The sequence below is a fragment of the Pelobates fuscus genome, chromosome 8 (genome assembly GCF_036172605.1).
Source record: "Pelobates fuscus isolate aPelFus1 chromosome 8, aPelFus1.pri, whole genome shotgun sequence".
NCBI classification, from domain to species: Eukaryota; Metazoa; Chordata; class Amphibia; order Anura; family Pelobatidae; genus Pelobates; species Pelobates fuscus.
Genome location: NC_086324.1, coordinates 116,165,823 through 116,184,400, shown reverse-complemented (window position 1 = coordinate 116,184,400; position 18,578 = coordinate 116,165,823). Strand labels below are relative to the sequence as shown.

The 18,578-nt window shown below is 43.3% G+C and overlaps 1 protein-coding gene across 1 annotated transcript in view; it reads right to left on the bottom strand.

Annotated features, from left to right (window-relative positions):
- ALG1 (ALG1 chitobiosyldiphosphodolichol beta-mannosyltransferase) overlaps positions 1–18,578 on the bottom strand; it is a 142,419-nt gene that overhangs the window by 49,566 nt on the left and 74,275 nt on the right. The window contains exons 4-5 of the mRNA XM_063428825.1: positions 5,156–5,304; positions 972–1,061 (exon numbers count right to left, since the gene is read on the bottom strand). Coding sequence (XP_063284895.1) covers positions 972–1,061; positions 5,156–5,304 — 239 coding nt within the window. The remainder of the gene's footprint in view (positions 1–971; positions 1,062–5,155; positions 5,305–18,578) is intronic.

Here is an 18,578-nt window from a genome sequence, read left to right as displayed (position 1 = left end):
AAGAAAAATACACCATTGTTGTTCATTGCCATCTGCACTGTAAACAGTTTTTTTCTGTTTGTATGTGAAGGATATCATCTTCTGCACATACTCATATGTACACGGGATAAGTTACCCCTTTTTTTTTATTGTTTATTTCACTTTACCGCGCAACTGTACGTATAGGTGCATCCTATATCATTTAAAAACTGAAAAAAAATATGTTTGCTATAATGAAAGTTCAAAGTGTTGGTCAGACTAGTGGCAGAATTAATATCAATTGCTTTGGGCCCCTCTCTAGCACAAGGGTGGCCAAATGGTAGATCACCAGCTATCGTACAACTCCCACAATGCTATGCCAGCTGGAGATCTACCATTTACCCATCCCTGCAGGGTATTATTTGTGAGCTGTGTTTGTGAGTTTGAATGAAAGCATGTTTTTGTATAGAGTTTCCTCATATGCCATGACATCATGAATTCATTTGGCAATCTGATATGTCTAAAAGGAAACTCAAAGAACAAAAATCACTATATCTTAAAGGGAAGCTGTAATTCCCCATGATTTCTAATATAATGTTTATGTATACAGTGTTACCCCGACAAAAAGACATCCCACGAAAATAAGTCCTAGCTTATTTTCGGGTTATGCTCATAATATAAGCCCTACCCTGAAAATAAGCCCTAGCCGTTCCTAAATGGCAGATAATTGAGTAGTGAGACAGCAGGGCATGATCTATACACCAAACCTGCTTAATTGAGCTAAATGTTGTTGTGGTGCATATAATGTTCTTTTAATATTGCAATAAATCTTGTTTTTTTCTATAGTAGGTTACCTGATAGTTAGTAAGGCAGAAATGCATTATTACACTCCTGCTATAGCACATTATGGACAATTCTTGCTAGATACAAATCTCTTTAATTGTTTTTTGTTATCAAGGAAATGTATTTATTTTGTACTCAAACCATAAAAATGTAACTTGTGACTTTCTTACTTAATTCTCCAGTTGACCAGCAAGTCCTCCTTCATTGCATTTGTCACACAAAAATTATACTTTGAAAATCTTCCAAAAATGTGCTCATACCTGTGACAAATAAATTGGTATTAAAAAAAAAAAAGAAACAAAAAACACATTTGCAAATACATATTATTACATTATTTAATAGGTGGAGTGTGGTGCGGAGTAGAATGAGTAATCTAGCGTATCGGCATGTTGGAATTGCCATGCATTCAGAACGCCTGTACATCGGATAAATCAATATACAAGCGTGTCTTGTCTTCCCATCCCATGCGACCACATCATCCCCGGTCAGGAACTCCTGTCAACTGCTGAATATGGAACCTCGTTGAAATTGCTCCCCACCAGTACTACTCCATTTGATAGTGTATTGTCTCCAGGGAATCCCAGTATCCTTGGTCAGGGTTGTTTGAGGCATAAACATTAAGAAAGAGGTATGTTGTGTTATAAAGTGTGCCGATGATGAGTTTGTATCTACCAGCTTGGTTAGTCTGACCGTTTCTGATCTGCAGTGGGAAGAGTTTGTGTATAAGGATAGCAACTCCTGTACCATGGTGCAGTGCCTGGGCAGGTGCATCTCTTGAATTTTTCATTTTTAAGCTCTCTAAGCAGATGTCTTCTTTTGTTTGGGGTTTTGAGCCTCTTAACATTTAATGGGGTAACATTTAGGGCCATTTAGAATGACATAGGTACATTGTGCTATAGGTAGATCTATGATCTATAGGTATCATGGTTGTATTCTAGCTCTTATTATGGGTTCATATATCTCTTGGAGTGGGACAGTTTGGTATGTGGGTCTGCCCTTTTCCCTTGGCATTACAATCAAAATTGGAAACAATAAAAACAAAACAAAAAAAACACTAAAACATTATCTGAATAGTACAATCTGGTCTTACACATTGCCAGAGTGGCATGTCCTCCTCTCTCACTGGATAACTAGAATCCACGGAGTAGAGAAAGGAATAGCCACTTGCCCATCTACACTAGTTGTCAAGGTGTAATGTAAATTTGGTTAACAAACATTTAAAAACACAAGTAACCTTGGCAGATATCTATATTTTTGAACTGGCATTGCACCTATAGGTTTGCAGGACAATGGTACCTAGAGACCATTGCTGGTTCCATAGTAGTAACTTCAACCACTGTCACGTGTTTTGATGTTCTCCCTTCCAGGTCATCGGTGGGTTGTGTGGAACACTTCTGATTTTATGAACTCAGTGTTGTTATCTACTGTCACAGAGTATGAGCACTAGGGGGTGCCTACTATAGGGCTTTATATATGTGAAGTAGTCTGATTCGTAAGATCGCATGAAGAAATCTAATCAGAATTTGGTCTAGTATCTCGTATGAATGTATCGTTGTGGCATCCTGAGTGCATCAATTGCAGTTAGCTGTCATAATGTATATGTTTTGTGCTTTGGAAAACTCACAGTCCTGTTCACAAATGGGGAACATTAAATCACTGATTTGGAAGCATTTAATATATTCCCCCTAAAGCATGCCACTCTTAATGTGAGGTGGTGCTCATGGCTACATAAACAGTACCCCCAGCCCCCACACACATTTTCTGCCCTATTCGTAGCATAGTTAGAAACATAAAAAACCCAAGTTAACTATATACGTACATGTATAGGTCAGGAATAAATATACAGAAACTAATTATTAGGAGCCCTTAGAATGGACAAGTTTAAGGTAAAAAATTAGGGAGAGCGAAAACAAGCCAAGATCAGGGTACCGGAAATATGTAAATACAATATAACTAGTCAAGTCAGGATTACAGAAGTTAGAAGAGTCCGTATAACAAACCAAAGAGGAAACCATGCCAGGGTAATAACACATAGCGCTAAAACGTTATGGCACCCCTGCAACCACAAAAAGTGCTTGAATGGGGTCACAGAGATGATGTGGCACTGCCCATATCGGAAATTACACTAGGCGTTATTTTATTATAAATAGGGCACTGCGAGCGTCCTCTACTTATCAAAATGCTGAACTGCATTCACCTCCCGATCAGGAGTTCAGGAGGCAGTACTTAATTCAGTCCGGAGTATGAGATTACCGCGGCAACTGTATACTGTTAACTCAAATCAAAAGATCAAAATCTGATTTCTTGTGGCCAATGTTGGGTTTTGGTTAACCCAGAGTCCTCAAGCTATCAGTGTGAAGTGCTGGGTAGTTCGCTGGCCAAACACTGGACCCTTCAGGCCTGTGGGGTGAGAAGTTAAACTAGAGTGGGTAATATGTACAGTCCTCTGGAAGGGTAAGTGAACCTATCTTGATTCCCAGTGCGAGCACAATTGTCCATTGAGTCGGTTACAGAACCTCTGGAATGATCCTTGTGGTGTCAGAAAATGTCACTTCATGTCGGGCTTGCAAATCCGTTTCTGACCTCATAAAAAGGGAGGAACGATAGCATTGATGCCTCTTGACACAGCATCACGGCACCATGATCGCTACTCTAAAGCCCTCAAGAAAGTTGCAAGGATTGTCTCCCAGGATGAGCCATCTTTGAAAGCTACTATTTTGAAGGGTTGGCCTCATGTGAATCGGAATGAGCCTTGAGCTGTTCCACGACTGGTTTCCACTCCCTGAGATGTTGCAGAGTCGTGGGCGAGAGTTCTTGGAAAATGAAAATCTGTTTGCCTTGGTATCGGATGTAAGCTTCCCAGGTGTACTTCATTATGGCCTCCTTGGTGTTGTAATAATGGAAGCGGATTATGGTGACTCAATTGACTTCAGTAAATTGATGGAGAATCTGGCTTGTCTCTCCTCTATGAGTCTCTGATGATTCCAGTTTGCTGGATGATGAGCCAGGCTCAAGTCAGCTATCATGTTGGGAGGCCTGTGAGGCACTCAAGACGGCAAACATCTCTGCCACAGTGTGTCTGTTAGCTGCGTTTTTCTTTCGTGGCTTACGGCTTGATCACCGTATGCTTATGGCTAGTGCTGTTTCTTACGAAATTTTGCAGGAACTCTCAGACTATGCAGCCATTCAGGTCTGCAGTCAGACCATGCACCCAAAATCTAATATTTTCAAAGCTAAGTATAATATTTATTTTCAATAGTTTTCCAAAATCAATATTATTTGAAGCAATATTTATTGCCTCTTTATAAGCCTTTAACAGTAGTAATGTAATAAATTCTAACAGATAAAAGGAGTCAATAAATGTTATCAGTAGGAATGTAATCAAGGCATGTATTATAGAAACACTCCTAAGTTACAAATAAAAGCATTGATTTTATACTGGAGTGTTTTAAACTATATCTAGATTTGTATTACCTAGCACTTTCATAAAAGTGCATATTTCTCTTTATAATGAGTAAAAGAGGGGAAATTCTGTTAATCCCTAAAATATTTTAGCAAATACTTTAGCTTTAAAGGAACTCTCCAAGCAGCATAACCACTACAGCCGGCAGCGTCCAAAAAAAGGCAAATCATTTTTTTATGGTTTGACATCTTACCTTGTACCCCAGATGCCCATGCTGAATCTGGTCTTTCCTGTTTCCAGGAGAACCGCAAGTTACAGCAGAGTAAACCCGGGACAATACAGGACTGCTCTCTATGGCTGAGCCAACAATCACTGTTGTCATGTGTAGACCTGCTTAGCTCATTAAAGCTAGCTGGATTCTCTTAAATGAAGAGAACAGAAGCAGAGGCTACTGCTACAGGTGCCAGGCACTACCCAGGTTAGTAATAAACAATATTAAAACGCATGAGGACCCGATCCATGGAAAAGAGGTTTAATGATTACCATTTCCAATCCAAAACTACAAGCATACGTATCTAGTTAGCAGTCTTTCAAGTTATATGGCAAATGTTCTACAATATGGACAACACGACATCCCTGTGGTGACCTGTACACTATTAGTAGGTGTAACCTGAGCCAGGGTATATCATCACATGAACATGTAACATAAATTACAAAGTTGGACATAACACTGGACATTAGTTCAGTACCAGAAAAAAATAATTGTACTAAGATTACTACTTATTTCAAACATTAATAAACGAATAAAGGCGGATTCAATAAAAACATAGCCATAGGGGCCTTTTTGTGCACCAAAATAATAATACTATCAAACAAGAAGAAAAAAATACAAAAAACATTACAATTCTATATAATTTCCAGTATGGAAATTACAGCTCAAATTATACAAACCACTTTGAAATGTGCACAACTGGGCTCTCTGGTCCATTTGTAAGACTCAAAATTGAATATCCATAGTTGTGCCAGTCAATTATTAGTTGGCTCTTTCTCAGGAAGCAAAAGAGACGGGTAACGGCAATGCTAGGCAGCCCTGGAGGATTCTAAGATTTAATAGAAAAATACATGATCAACTACATTGCATAAATAAAAATGCCCAGTACCTGAATAGAGTGCTAAAGATAGTAATTAATCATATATAAGAGCATTTATCCAGAAGAACAAACATATACATAAGGCATAAATACAACTTGTATGCATTTTTAGTATTTTATAGCAGTTCATCTGAATTACTTTGTAAAAAGAAAATACATGTTTTGCAGCTTTCTGAATTTTAATATGTGTACAATGGGTGATATGCATAGGTGGTAATTATAAACTGCACTTGTGCTATTTGAGAAAATGCTATTTAATACACGTGCTAAATATAGTGTTAATAAGCTAAAAAAATGCATGTACAATTATTTCTCAATTAAATGCTTGAAACAATCAGATTAATGTGTAAGAAATAGGGCAATCAATATTTTTAATGCAGCAACCATAAATAGTGCAAACACCAACCACAGTAACGGAAAACCAATAACAAAATATATGTTGAGCAAAATATACTTCCATGGCTTTTGTCTACTCTTCAACATAAGTACTTATACAGGTATTTGTACTTTTCCCCATCGGTCGCATAAAATAATTACATACATAGCACATACTAACTTAAACACTATTAAGTCAATCTTCCCCTTAATATAAAGCCTTAGATCAACTCAAAAAAGATGAATGGCTGATTGCCACTCAAACTGTGGGAGGATCAACCCCTTGAGAATGGTGGATCCGGACTTCCACTTTCAACTTTAATAAACGGACAGAAAACAATAGCAGTCAATTTGAACATTTGCATAACTCACAGAAGAATTGAATGTGATAAATGTGATGCTAACAGGACCTGAGCTAGCAAGTGAGAGAGGAGGAAGAAGTCATGGACATCAGTGTAAGATGGAACCACACTCTTGTTTTAAGTTCATTTCTGCTTGTCTGCTGCTCCTTCTGTGCATTGCTTTTAAGTGGATTGTTAAATACATTTTCAGATTGACTGCAGGGGTTTTTCTGTCTGTTTATTAAACGGACACTATAGTCACCAGAAGAACTACAGCATGATGTAGTTGCTCTGGTGAGTATAATCATTGCCTTAACCCCTTCAGGACCAGGCTGTTTTGACCATGTTGTACGTTAAGAATCAGAGCAGTTTTAACACTTTTATGGTGTTTGTGTTTAGCTGTAATTTTACTCTCTCATTTACTGTTCCCTTACAAATTATATATTGTTTTTTTCAGGACAAGAAGGGCTTTCTTTACATACCATTATTCGTATCATGTCATATAATTTACTTAAAAAGTAATAATAAAATATGGTGAAAAATTGAAATAAAAACATGTTCTTTTACTTTTACTTGAAAAATCTTTTACTTATCTACAAAAGCTAATGAAAAAAAAACTGCTAAATAGATTAAAAATGTTGTCCTGAGTTTAAAAACACCCAGTGTTTAGGTGCTTTTATGCTTTTTTTTTTTTTTGCACACTATAGGGCTTTAAGTACAAGTAGTATATTGCTGTTTCAAAATATATATTTTTTTAAATGTATCAATAGTGACATTGTAACACTGTTATCTGTCATTAATCTCTGAATCACACCTCACATATTTTTTAAAGTAGACAACCCAGGGTATTCAATATGTGGTATGTCCAGTCTTTTTTAGTAGTTGCCTTCTTTTGCAAATGGTATGCCATCATGGGGGTAATTCTCATTACTGGGCTACCATACGCTCTCAAAGGCAACATAACTAACCTGGCAATTTTCAATGTGAAAAAATGTGACCCTGTAACTTTCAAAAACACTATAAAACCTGTACATAGGGGGTACTGTTATACTCCGGAGACTTCGCTGAAATCTTAGTGTTTCAAAACAGTAAAACGTATCACAACAATTATATCATCAGTGAAAATGTGAAAATGCGGTTTGTGTGTGAAAAATGAAAAAAAAACATCACTTTCACTGACAATATCATCACTGTGATATGTTTTACGGTTTTGAAACACTAATATTTGTGTTCAGCGAAGCCTCCAGAGTACCCCCCATTTACAGGTTTTAGGGTGTCATAGAAAGTTACAGGGTTAGATACAGTGCTAGCAAATTAAATTCTCTGGACTTTCGGCCTGGGTTGTCAGACAGGTCCCTCAAATTGCAGTCAATAAAATTACCCCTTAAGGACACAAGCTATTTTTGCATTTTTTGCTGTTTGGGTTCAAACGCAATTTGCATCTCTGTCATTTATTATTTATTATTTATTTATAAAATATTTTACCAGGAAAGATACATTGAGATTTCTCTCGTTTTCAAGTATGTCCTGGGTCCACAAATCATTGCATTGTTACAGTTAGTGTACAATAAAATACAAAAATATTAATACACATTTACATACAAAATACAAAAACAATATTAATACACATTCATTAAATCAAATGTCCATCTATGCACCCCCCCCCCCATCTCTTAACCCATCTGACCCTAATATGCATCTCTCTCCCACAGTATGATTTTTAAACATACCCAGTCCAGCATAGAACTCAGAGCTCCATCAGCTGTTCCATGGCCATTTGAAACAGGTAGCCTTCTGGAAGACTCGGTTCCCTCCCACCCTGCCCCTCGCCCACCTACCCCATGCTTAATTCCTCATTTATAGATAGTCTCCCACACAACTTTCAATCTCCTGAAATGAAAGGTGCAAACACTGATCAGCACATCCTTCCAATCTCTTAACCCTATAGAACACATACCCTCTCTCCCTACAAATAGATATATCACACAACAATACTATATACTTTTTATTTAATTTTTGTTTTTCACAATTTCTGTTTCATTTTCAACTACACACCTCATGCCACTAACATGAATCCAAATTTAACCATACTGATATTCTTAATAACCCTTTTTTCAATCCAATTTTGTTCACACCACTACCAGCATAAGCACACACCTCAAACTGGAACACAAATTATCATACACCATGGCATGCTCTGCTCCTGTAACTTATCTGCTGAGTGCTGGTGGAGAGTTCTAAAAAATAGCCCTCCTATCCCAACCTCACAAAATTATAAAGTATCCCATTCACTATATGCCCAAACAAAAATGATGTCCAAATTCCTATTCCTTATGTTACTTGCCCTTGCAAATCATGTGGAGTCTAACCCTGGTCCCCCAGCTAATTCTAGTCCTAATCTCCGCACTAAAAAAGGCCTCTCTTTTGTGCACTGCAACATCCGTAGTTTACTCCCTAAACTGGATGCACTGCAAGCCATTACAAACCAAAAATCATTGTGCTCTCAGAATCTTGGTTAACAACTAAAATACCAGACACCGCCATTGCAATACAGGGGTATTCATGTTTTAGAAATGACAGATCAAAGAGAGGAGGAGGCATTGTTATTTATGTTGACAATTCCATAAAGTTTACCCCTTTACAAAACCTTAGCCCTCCTGCCACCATTAATTTCTTTTCTGGCACAATTGAGATCCCGTGCAGTAAATCAATTATTGTTGCAGGAATCTACCGTCCACCTAGCTCCCCTGTGCATTCCCTTTCTGACATAGCCCATCTCCTTAGTGAAACCATAGCTCAAAACCCTAAAGGTGAACTGTTGGTCTTTGGAGATTTTAATATTGATTGGCTGAATCCTAAAAATAATAGTTCTTGCACACTGTTTAAGACTTTGCAGCTAACGCAATTAATCTCCTCCCCAACTCGCATAAACATTAAAAGCCTTAACCATACCCTGCTAGATTGGATTCTCTCCACTTCTCCTGGAGGCCGGTGTTCTCCCAAACACTTTCAGTGATCACTGTTTAGTGTACTGTGTGCGCAAAATAAAGGCTATTAAATCCTCTCCCAAGGTTAAAATAACTAGGTCCTTCAAAAAAATTTAATCTTGAATCCTTTCTAAAGGACATCAAGAACCTCCCATGGCACAGATTTAACATTATCCCAGATCTAGACTGTGCTGTTGAATTCTTTCAGTCTGAACTCCTACAAATTTGGAATTTGCATGCCCCGCTGCGTAAGGTGAGGGTAAAAGGAGCACATATGAACTGGATCACAGCTGACCTCATCCAAATGTACCAGTTTCGGGATTCTTTGTGGTCAAAGTTTAAGCGTACTGGCTCTATGAATGATCACTGTGCGTATAGACAATGGCGAAATATATGCACAAAACAAACAAAATTGGCCAAGGCCCAATATTTCTATGAAAATCTGAACAATAACATCTCAAACCCTAGAAACTTTTGGAAAGTCATAAATCAACTACAAACTCCCCTAATCCACTCCCAACCCTCCACTGTCAAAGTGGATAACCAAACCCTGCAACTTCCCTTAGATGTAGCAAATGCCTTTAACAATTATTTTGTCAGATGCTCTACTGCCCTGATTGCCAAGCTAATAAATGGCACACATCCTGAAACTACAAATGTGGATCAGGTCTCACTAAATTTGCAAAGTCCCAATATAGACAAGTTAATTTTTAGACCTGTACCTGTTAGTGTCATTGAAAAACATCTTAATAATCTAAAAATTAAAAACCAGTCCGGACCTGACCAAATCCCAGCAATGCTGTTAAAGCTCAGTGCGCCGGCAATTGCTAAACCCGTCGCAACTCTCTCGTCTGGATACATACCCAAACTTTGGAAGACTGCGAGAGTAGTGCCTATCCATAAAAGTGGTGACACTACTTTGGTTTCTAACTATCGCCCTATATCATTGCTCCCGGTATTGTCAAAAACCTTAGAAAAATGTGCCCATACGCAACTATGTGAGTATTACCAACAATCAAACTATCTGACCCCTGATCAATCGGGCTTTCGCCAGAATCACTCCACTACAACTGCCCTCTTAAAAGTTTGCAATTACATCCAAACTGGCATGGAACAAGGAGACCTAACTGGAGCTATTTTCCTTGATTTTGCTAAGGCATTTGACACAGTAGACCACGACATTCTACTGCACAAACTCAAAAACTAAGGTATTGGTGATCATTCGCTAAACTGGTTTCGATCGTATGTATCGGATCGCTCGCAATATGTGTCCATTTCTGACAGCGACTCCCTCCCTCTCCCAGTCACGTGTGGTGTTCCCCAAGGTTCCATTCTCGGCCCCCTACTATTTACATTATTTATAAATGATCTGCCTAATGTCTGCAAATCCTCAAATGTACACATGTACGCAGATGACACGGTAATCCATGCGAGCAAATCTACCGCAGCTTGAGGCTGTGCTCCAAGACCAGTTTACAGAGGTAGAAAAGTGGATCTCAAAAAAACAAACTCTTCCTGAACACTGACAAAACTGTCACAATGATCTTTGGAACAGTACCTAAATTACACAAATTACACAATTCCCACCTATCCATCAAAACAATTTCAAATGGCACACTGACCGCAGTCCACTCTTTCAAATACTTGGGTATGATGTTAGACCCCAATCTATCTTTTGGCCTGCACATAGAAAAGCTTGCATCTAAACTTTATCCAAAACTAGGTGCCCTGTACAGAAACAAATCCTGCCTAAGCCCTACAGTAAAGGAAAAGATTGTACAGCAAATGCTGATGCCAATCATTGATTATGGGGATGTAGTATATGCATCTGCATCCCAAACCCACATTAATAAACTCAACACATTGTATAACTCGTTCTGCCGATTTGTGCTACAATGTAATTACAGGACCCACCATTGTGACATGCTAAAAGAACTAAACTGGCTGTCGCTGGAATCCAGACGCACCCTTCATCTTTCCAGCTTTGTGTTTAAGAGCTTTTCTGGGAAACTCCCGCCCTACCTGAACACAATGCTTTCCCCGGCTGTTCCCACTTCCTATAACCTCTGATCCAGTACCAACACTTTACTTAGTCTACCTCAATACAAAAAGAAAGCAGCCCGATCCTCCTTCTCCTACAGAGCACCGCAATTGTGGAACGACCTCCCGCGCAATTTAAAATCTCCCCTAAGCTTAAAGTCCTTTAAGAGATCCCTCTCTACATACCTCAAAACAGAATGCACCTGTCGTGGTTGATTATATATTTCCTACCTGTTCTATGTTACATTTTGTATATATTGTGTATTAATATTGTTTTTGTATTTTTTTGTACACTAACTGTAACAATGCAATGATTTGTGGACCCAGGACATACTTGAAAACGAGAGAAATCTCAATGTATCTTTCCTGGTAAAATATTTTATAAATAAATAAATAAATAGTGCACCAACACATATTATATACTGTTCTTCAGTGGGCAAACAGGGCTTTAATTTTATGTCACATATACATAGATAAATTCTCATTAATTATAAAAAATAAATGCCAAAAATATATATATTGTTTTTACAGTTTTGGCAATAATCGCGTGTGGCTTATATTCCCAGCTTAGAAAAAGTAATTCAAAATAAATTGATTTATGTGTCTTGATTTATAGAATACATAATATGTATGGGATTTCAGCTAATTTTATTTACAAAATGCAAGGACTAAAATAAAATGTTAATGTAAATCAATTTTAGAAGTTGGTATGTTTGTCTTGTAGGTTTAGTAGCCATCACAGAAAACAAATTTTCCACACAAAAGTATATATTTATATAAAGTAGACATCACAGGCTATTTACCTAAGGTTAGTATGACACTTTTTACGTAACCATTTAATCTCCAATCTCTGCTAAATATTGGAGTAAAATTGTGTTTTTCTCTATTTTGGCATTTACACAAGGTTTTTGTAATGTTTATTTCGTAAAGCTGGTGTGTGCTATTCCTGCACAGAACCCCACATTGTGTTCAGCTACATCTGCCTTTGGCACTATTCTGTAAAGCTACAATGCTATATAATAGACAAACTATTTCAGTTTCTATAGTTAGAATTTTCGTAGATGGATTTGACGGGCCCATGTCTCATTTTAGGATATTATAGCAGTGTGACTGTTCGAATAACCCCACAGAGGGTTTTCATTTGATAAAGCAGACACCCCAGGGTATCTTATATGGTGTATATTGTGCCTTAACTTGTCACCATTTTTTAATCAATTTATGTCAATGTTTGTGGTGAGGGGGAAAAAAATAGCATTTTTACATATATGTTGCATTTTTGCTGAGTATTTCTTACACTTGATATGTACCACTGTCATAAACCCCCCAAATTATGCTCAGTTATATCTTCTGTCACATTCCAACGGGAGTTGACGTGCTCCACCTTCACAGAGTGTCAAGAAGTAACGGGAGGAACCGCTTTTTCACAGGGTGCGGACGGCACCATTTGGGATATACCAGAGGCTGGGCTCCGAAGTCGCATACTGGTAGAGGCTATGTGAGTGGAGTCTGCTTGTTGGCTAGAGGGGGGTGCTGAGATTTAGTAGAGGGGGGACTGGGATTTAGTATATGGGGGGTGCTGTAGTTTAGTAGAGTGGGATGCTTTTTTTTTTGTACTGTACTTTTCAAAATAAACCTATGTTTCAATGAAAATTTCAGATTTTTTTTTTTTTGCGGCCCACATAAACTTAAAGGGACTCTATAGTCACCATATAAAAGCAAGAAAGACAGGTCCCCCAGCCTTACTTCTTGCTTTTATATGTACTTTCATTCATTAAAAAAAAATTTCGAGGTGTTTTTATATTAAAAACTTACCTCCGTTCCAGCGCCGAGCTCCCCGCTAGGCCGCGCCCCCTTTTTCGTCAAAATGCCGAAATCGCGGGGCCCAATAGGACGCTTCTCACAGATAAGCGTCATCGCGATGTCGGTTATTATGGATTTTTATTTGCCCTTTTTGGGGCAGAAGAAAGACGATTTTAGAAGAAAGTTTTTTTTATCTCATTTTTTTTTTTTTACAGGTTTTTAGTTAATGTTCCCCCCCTCATTATTTTTAGGGTGAGGGGGGTAGGTAGGGAGATAATTTTTTTTTTTTGGGGGGGGAGGGTTAACTAGGGTCCCCCCCCTTTGTATTTAGGGCCCCCACCCACCGCTCAGGGGTGGGGGCAGGGGGGGACAATAGGTCCCCCCCTTATTGATAATTTTAGGGCCCCCACCCGCCGCACAGGGGTGGGGGCCGGGGGGGACAATAGGTCCCCCCCTTATTGATAATTTTAGGGCCCCCACCCGCCGCACAGGGGTGGGGGCCGGGGGGGGGACAGTAGCCCCCCCTTATTGATCATTTTAGGGCCCCCACCCACCGCTCAGGGGTGGGGGCCGGGGGGGACAATAGGTCCCCCCCTTATTGATAATTTTAGGGCCCCCACCCGCCGCACAGGGGTGAGGGCCGGGGGGGGGGACAGTAGGTCCCCCCCCTTATTGATCATTTTAGGGCCCCCACCCACCGCTCAGGGGTGGGGGCCGGGGGGGGACAATAGGTCCCCCCCTTATTGAGAATTTTAGGGCCCCCACCCGCCGCACAGGGGTGGGGGCCGGGGGGGGGGACAGTAGGTCCCCCCCCCCTTATTGATCATTTTAGAGCCCCCACCCACCGCTCAGGGGTGGGGGCCGGGGGGGACAATAGGTCCCCCCTTATTGATAATTTTAGGGCCCCCACCCGCCGCACAGGGGTGGGGGCCGGGGCGGGACAGTAGGTCCCCCCCCTTATGGATCATTTTAGGGCCCCCACCCACCGCTCAGGGGTGGGGGCCGGGGGGGACAATAGGTCCCCCCCTTATTGATAATTTTAGGGCCCCCACCCGCCGCACAGGGGTGAGGGCCGGGGGGGGGGACAGTAGGTCCCCCCCCTTATTGATCATTTTAGGGCCCCCACCCACCGCTCAGGGGTGGGGGCCGGGGGGGGACAATAGGTCCCCCCCTTATTGAGAATTTTAGGGCCCCCACCCGCCGCACAGGGGTGGGGGCCGGGGGGGGACAGTAGGTCCCCCCCTTATTGATCATTTTAGAGCCCCCACCCACCGCTCAGGGGTGGGGGCCGGGGGGGACAATAGGTCCCCCCTTATTGATAATTTTAGGGCCCCCACCCGCCGCACAGGGGTGGGGGCCGGGGCGGGACAGTAGGTCCCCCCCCTCATTGATAATTTTAGGGCCCCCACCCGCCGCACAGGGGTGGGGGCCGGGGGGACAGTAGGTCCCCCCCTTATTGATAATTTTAGGGCCCCCAGCCGCCGCACAGGGGTGGGGGCCGGGGGGACAATAGGTCCCCCCTTATTGATAATTTTAGGGCCCCCACCCGCCGCACAGGGGTGGGGGCCGGGGGGGGACAGTAGGTCCCCCCCCTTATTGATCATTTTAGAGCCCCCACCCACCGCTCAGGGGTGGGGGCCGGGGGGGACAATAGGTCCCCCCTTATTGATAATTTTAGGGCCCCCACCCGCCGCACAGGGGTGGGGGCCGGGGCGGGACAGTAGGTCCCCCCCCTCATTGATAATTTTAGGGCCCCCACCCGCCGCACAGGGGTGGGGGCCGGGGGGACAGTAGGTCCCCCCCTTATTGATAATTTTAGGGCCCCCAGCCGCCGCACAGGGGTGGGGGCCGGGGGGACAATAGGTCCCCCCTTATTGATAATTTTAGGGCCCCCACCCGCCGCACAGGGGTGGGGGCCGGGGGGGGACAGTAGGTCCCCCCCCTTATTGATCATTTTAGGGCCCCCACCCACCGCTCAGGGGTGGGGGCCGGGGGGGACAATAGGTCCCCCCCTTATTGAGAATTTTAGGGCCCCCACCCGCCGCACAGGGGTGGGGGCCGGGGGGGGGGACAGTAGGTCCCCCCTTATCGATAATTTTAGGGCCCCCACCCGCCGCTCAGGTGTGGGGGACGGGGGGGACAGTAGGTCCCCCCCTTATCGATAATTTTAGGGCCCCCACCCGCCGCACAGGGGTGGGGGCCGGGGGGGACAGTAGGTCCCCCCCTTATTGATCATTTTAGGGCCCCCACCCACCGCTCAGGAGTGGGGGCCGGGGGGGGGACACTGTCCCCCCCCCTCATTGATAATTTTAGGGCCCCCACCCACCGCACAGGGGTGGGGGCCGGGGGGGGGGACAGTAGGTCCCCCCCCTTATTGATCATTTTAGGGCCCCCACCCACCGCTCAGGGGTGGGGGCCGGGGGGGACAATAGGTCCCCCCTTATTGATAATTTTAGGGCCCCCACCCGCCGCACAGGGGTGGGGGCCAGGGGGGGACAGTAGGTCCCCCCCCTTATTGATCATTTTAGGGCCCCCACCCACCGCTCAGGGGTGGGGGCCGGGGGGGGGGACAGTAGGTCCCCCCCCTTATTGATCATTTTAGGGCCCCCACCCACCGCTCAGGGGTGGGGGCCGGGGGGACAATAGGTCCCCCCTTATTGATAATTTTAGGGCCCCCACCCGCCGCACAGGGGTGGGGGCCGGGGGGGGACAGTAGGTCCCCCCCCTTATCGATCATTTTAGGGCCCCCACCCGCCGCACAGGGGTGGGGGCCGGGGGGGACAGTAGGTCCCCCCCTTATTGATCATTTTAGGGCCCCCACCCACCGCTCAGGGGTGGGGGCCGGGGGGGGGACAGTAGGTCCCCCCCCCCTCATTGATAATTTTAGGGCCCCCACCCGCCGCACAGGGGTGGGGGCCGGGGGGGGGGGACAGTAGGTCCCCCCCCTTATTGATCATTTTAGGGCCCCCACCCACCGCTCAGGGGTGGGGGCCGGGGGGGACAATAGGTCCCCCCTTATTGATAATTTTAGGGCCCCCACCCGCCGCACAGGGGTGGGGGCCGGGGGGGGACAGTAGGTCCCCCCCCTTATTGATCATTTTAGGGCCCCCACCCACCGCTCAGGGGTGGGGGCCGGGGGGGACAATAGGTCCCCCCCTTATTGAGAATTTTAGGGCCCCCACCCGCCGCACAGGGGTGGGGGCCGGGGGGGGACAGTAGGTCCCGCCCCCCTCATTGATAATTTTAGGGCCCCCACCCGCCGCTCAGGGGTGGGGGCCGGGGGGGGGAAGGAGAGTAGGTCTCCCCCCCCTTCAACCACTATTGTGGACAGTAAGCGTCCCTGTGGGTTCGGGCTTCAGCTGTCAGCTGAAGCCACGCCCACAGCAGTGCTGACAGGCTATCAGCACACAAAGCGCGTTCAGAGTGCTTTGTGTGCTGATAGCCCGTCTGATGTATTCACCCAGAATGCATCGGACGAGAGGCCTTTTTAGGGCCTCTGAACTCGGAAGTCCCTCTGGTGGCCGTCTGATTGACTGCAACAAGAGGTGTTCCAAGTTTTCAATGTAAACACTGCATTTTCTCAGAAAATACAGTGCTTACAAGAAAAAAGCTCCGGGTAGCTGTAGCACTCACCTGAACAACCTCATTAAGCTGAAGTTGTTCAGGTGACTATACACTGCGTGCAGAATTATTAGGCAAATGAGTATTTTGACCACATCATCCTCTTTATGCATGTTGTCTTACTCCAAGCTGTATAGGCTCGAAAGCCTACTACCAATTAAGCATATTAGGTGATGTGCATCTCTGTAATGAGAAGGGGTGTGGTCTAATGACATCAACACCCTATATCAGGTGTGCATAATTATTAGGCAACCTCCTTTCCTTTGGCAAAATGGGTCAAAAGAAGGACTTGACAGGCTCAGAAAAGTTTAAAATAGTGAGATATCTTGCAGAGGGATGCAGCACTCTTAAAATTGCAAAGCTTCTGAAGCGTGATCATCGAACAATCAAGCGTTTCATTCAAAATAGTCAACAGGGTCGCAAGAAGCGTGTGGAGAAACCAAGGCGCAAAATAACTGCCCATGAACTGAGAAAAGTCAAGCGTGCAGCTGCCAAGATGCCACTTGCCACCAGTTTGGCCATATTTCAGAGCTGCAACATCACTGGAGTGCCCGAAAGCACAAGGTGTGCAATACTCAGAGACATGGCCAAGGTAAGAAAGGCTGAAAGACGACCACCACTGAACAAGACACACAAGCTCAAACGTCAAGACTGGGCCAAGAAATATCTCAAGACTGATTTTTCTAAGGTTTTATGGACTGATGAAATGAGAGTGAGTCTTGATGGGCCAGATGGATGGATTGGTAAAGGGCAGAGAGCTCCAGTCTGACTCAGACGCCAGCAAGGTGGAGGTGGAGTACTGGTTTGGGCTGGTATCATCAAAGATGAGCTTGTGGGGCCTTTTCGAGTTGAGGATGGAGTCAAGCTCAACTCCCAGTTTCTGGAAGACACCTTCTTCAAGCAGTGGTACAGGAAGAAGTCTGCATCCTTCAAGAAAAACATGATTTTCATGAAGGACAATGCTCCATCACACGCGTCCAAGTACTCCACAGCGTGGCTGGCAAGAAAGGGTATAAAAGAAGAAAATCCAATGACATGGCCTCCTTGTTCACCTGATCTGAACCCCATTGAGAACCTGTGGTCCATCATCAAATGTGAGATTTACAAGGAGGGAAAACAGTACACCTCTCTGAACAGTGTCTGGGAGGCTGTGGTTGCTGCTGCACGCAATGTTGATGGTGAACAGATCAAAACACTGACAGAATCCATGGATGGCAGGCTTTTGAGTGTCCTTGCAAAGAAAGGTGGCTATATTGGTCACTGATTTGTTTTTGTTATGTTTTTGAATGTCAGAAATGTATATTTGTGAATGTTGAGATGTTATATTGGTTTCACTGGTAAAAATAAATAATTGAAATGGGTATATATTTGTTTTTTGTTAAGTTGCCTAATAATTATGCACAGTAATAGTCACCTGCACACACAGATATCCCCCTAAAATAGCTATAACTAAAAACAAACTAAAAACTACTTCCAAAAATATTCAGCTTTGATATTAATTAGTTTTTTGGGTTCATTGAGAACATGGTTGTTGTTCAATAATAAAATTAATCCTCAAAAATACAACTTGCCTAATAATTCTGCACTCCCTGTAGTGTCCCTTTAAACCTTGTTTATTTGGCCCTTGCCAGACTTTGAGTTTGGAATGCTTGACCTAGATACTAGTTTGTGAAGTTACAGTGCTGTAAAAGAGACGTGACAAGTTCAGGTTTTGAAGCGTGAATTTTTATGGAGGGTTTTGATGCGTCCGTGTCCCACTTTGGAGCACTTGAGCAGGCTACATATTCCAACTACACCATAAAGGCATACCATTTCTTAAAGAAGACATCCCAGGGTATTTCAAAAGGCATATTTCGAACCTTAGCGTGGGATCATTTTTTCGCTAGCTTGTACCAAGTGTAGTGGTAATAAGCATTATTTCTGCCTTTTTGAAACACAAAGTAAGTTTGCACAGTATATTTTGCAAACATTATGTTTGCTACGACTGTTTAATACTGCATATGTTGCTCAGTTATGTCGTCTGAGTACAGCAATATCCCCGTATGTACCTTTGCCAGGT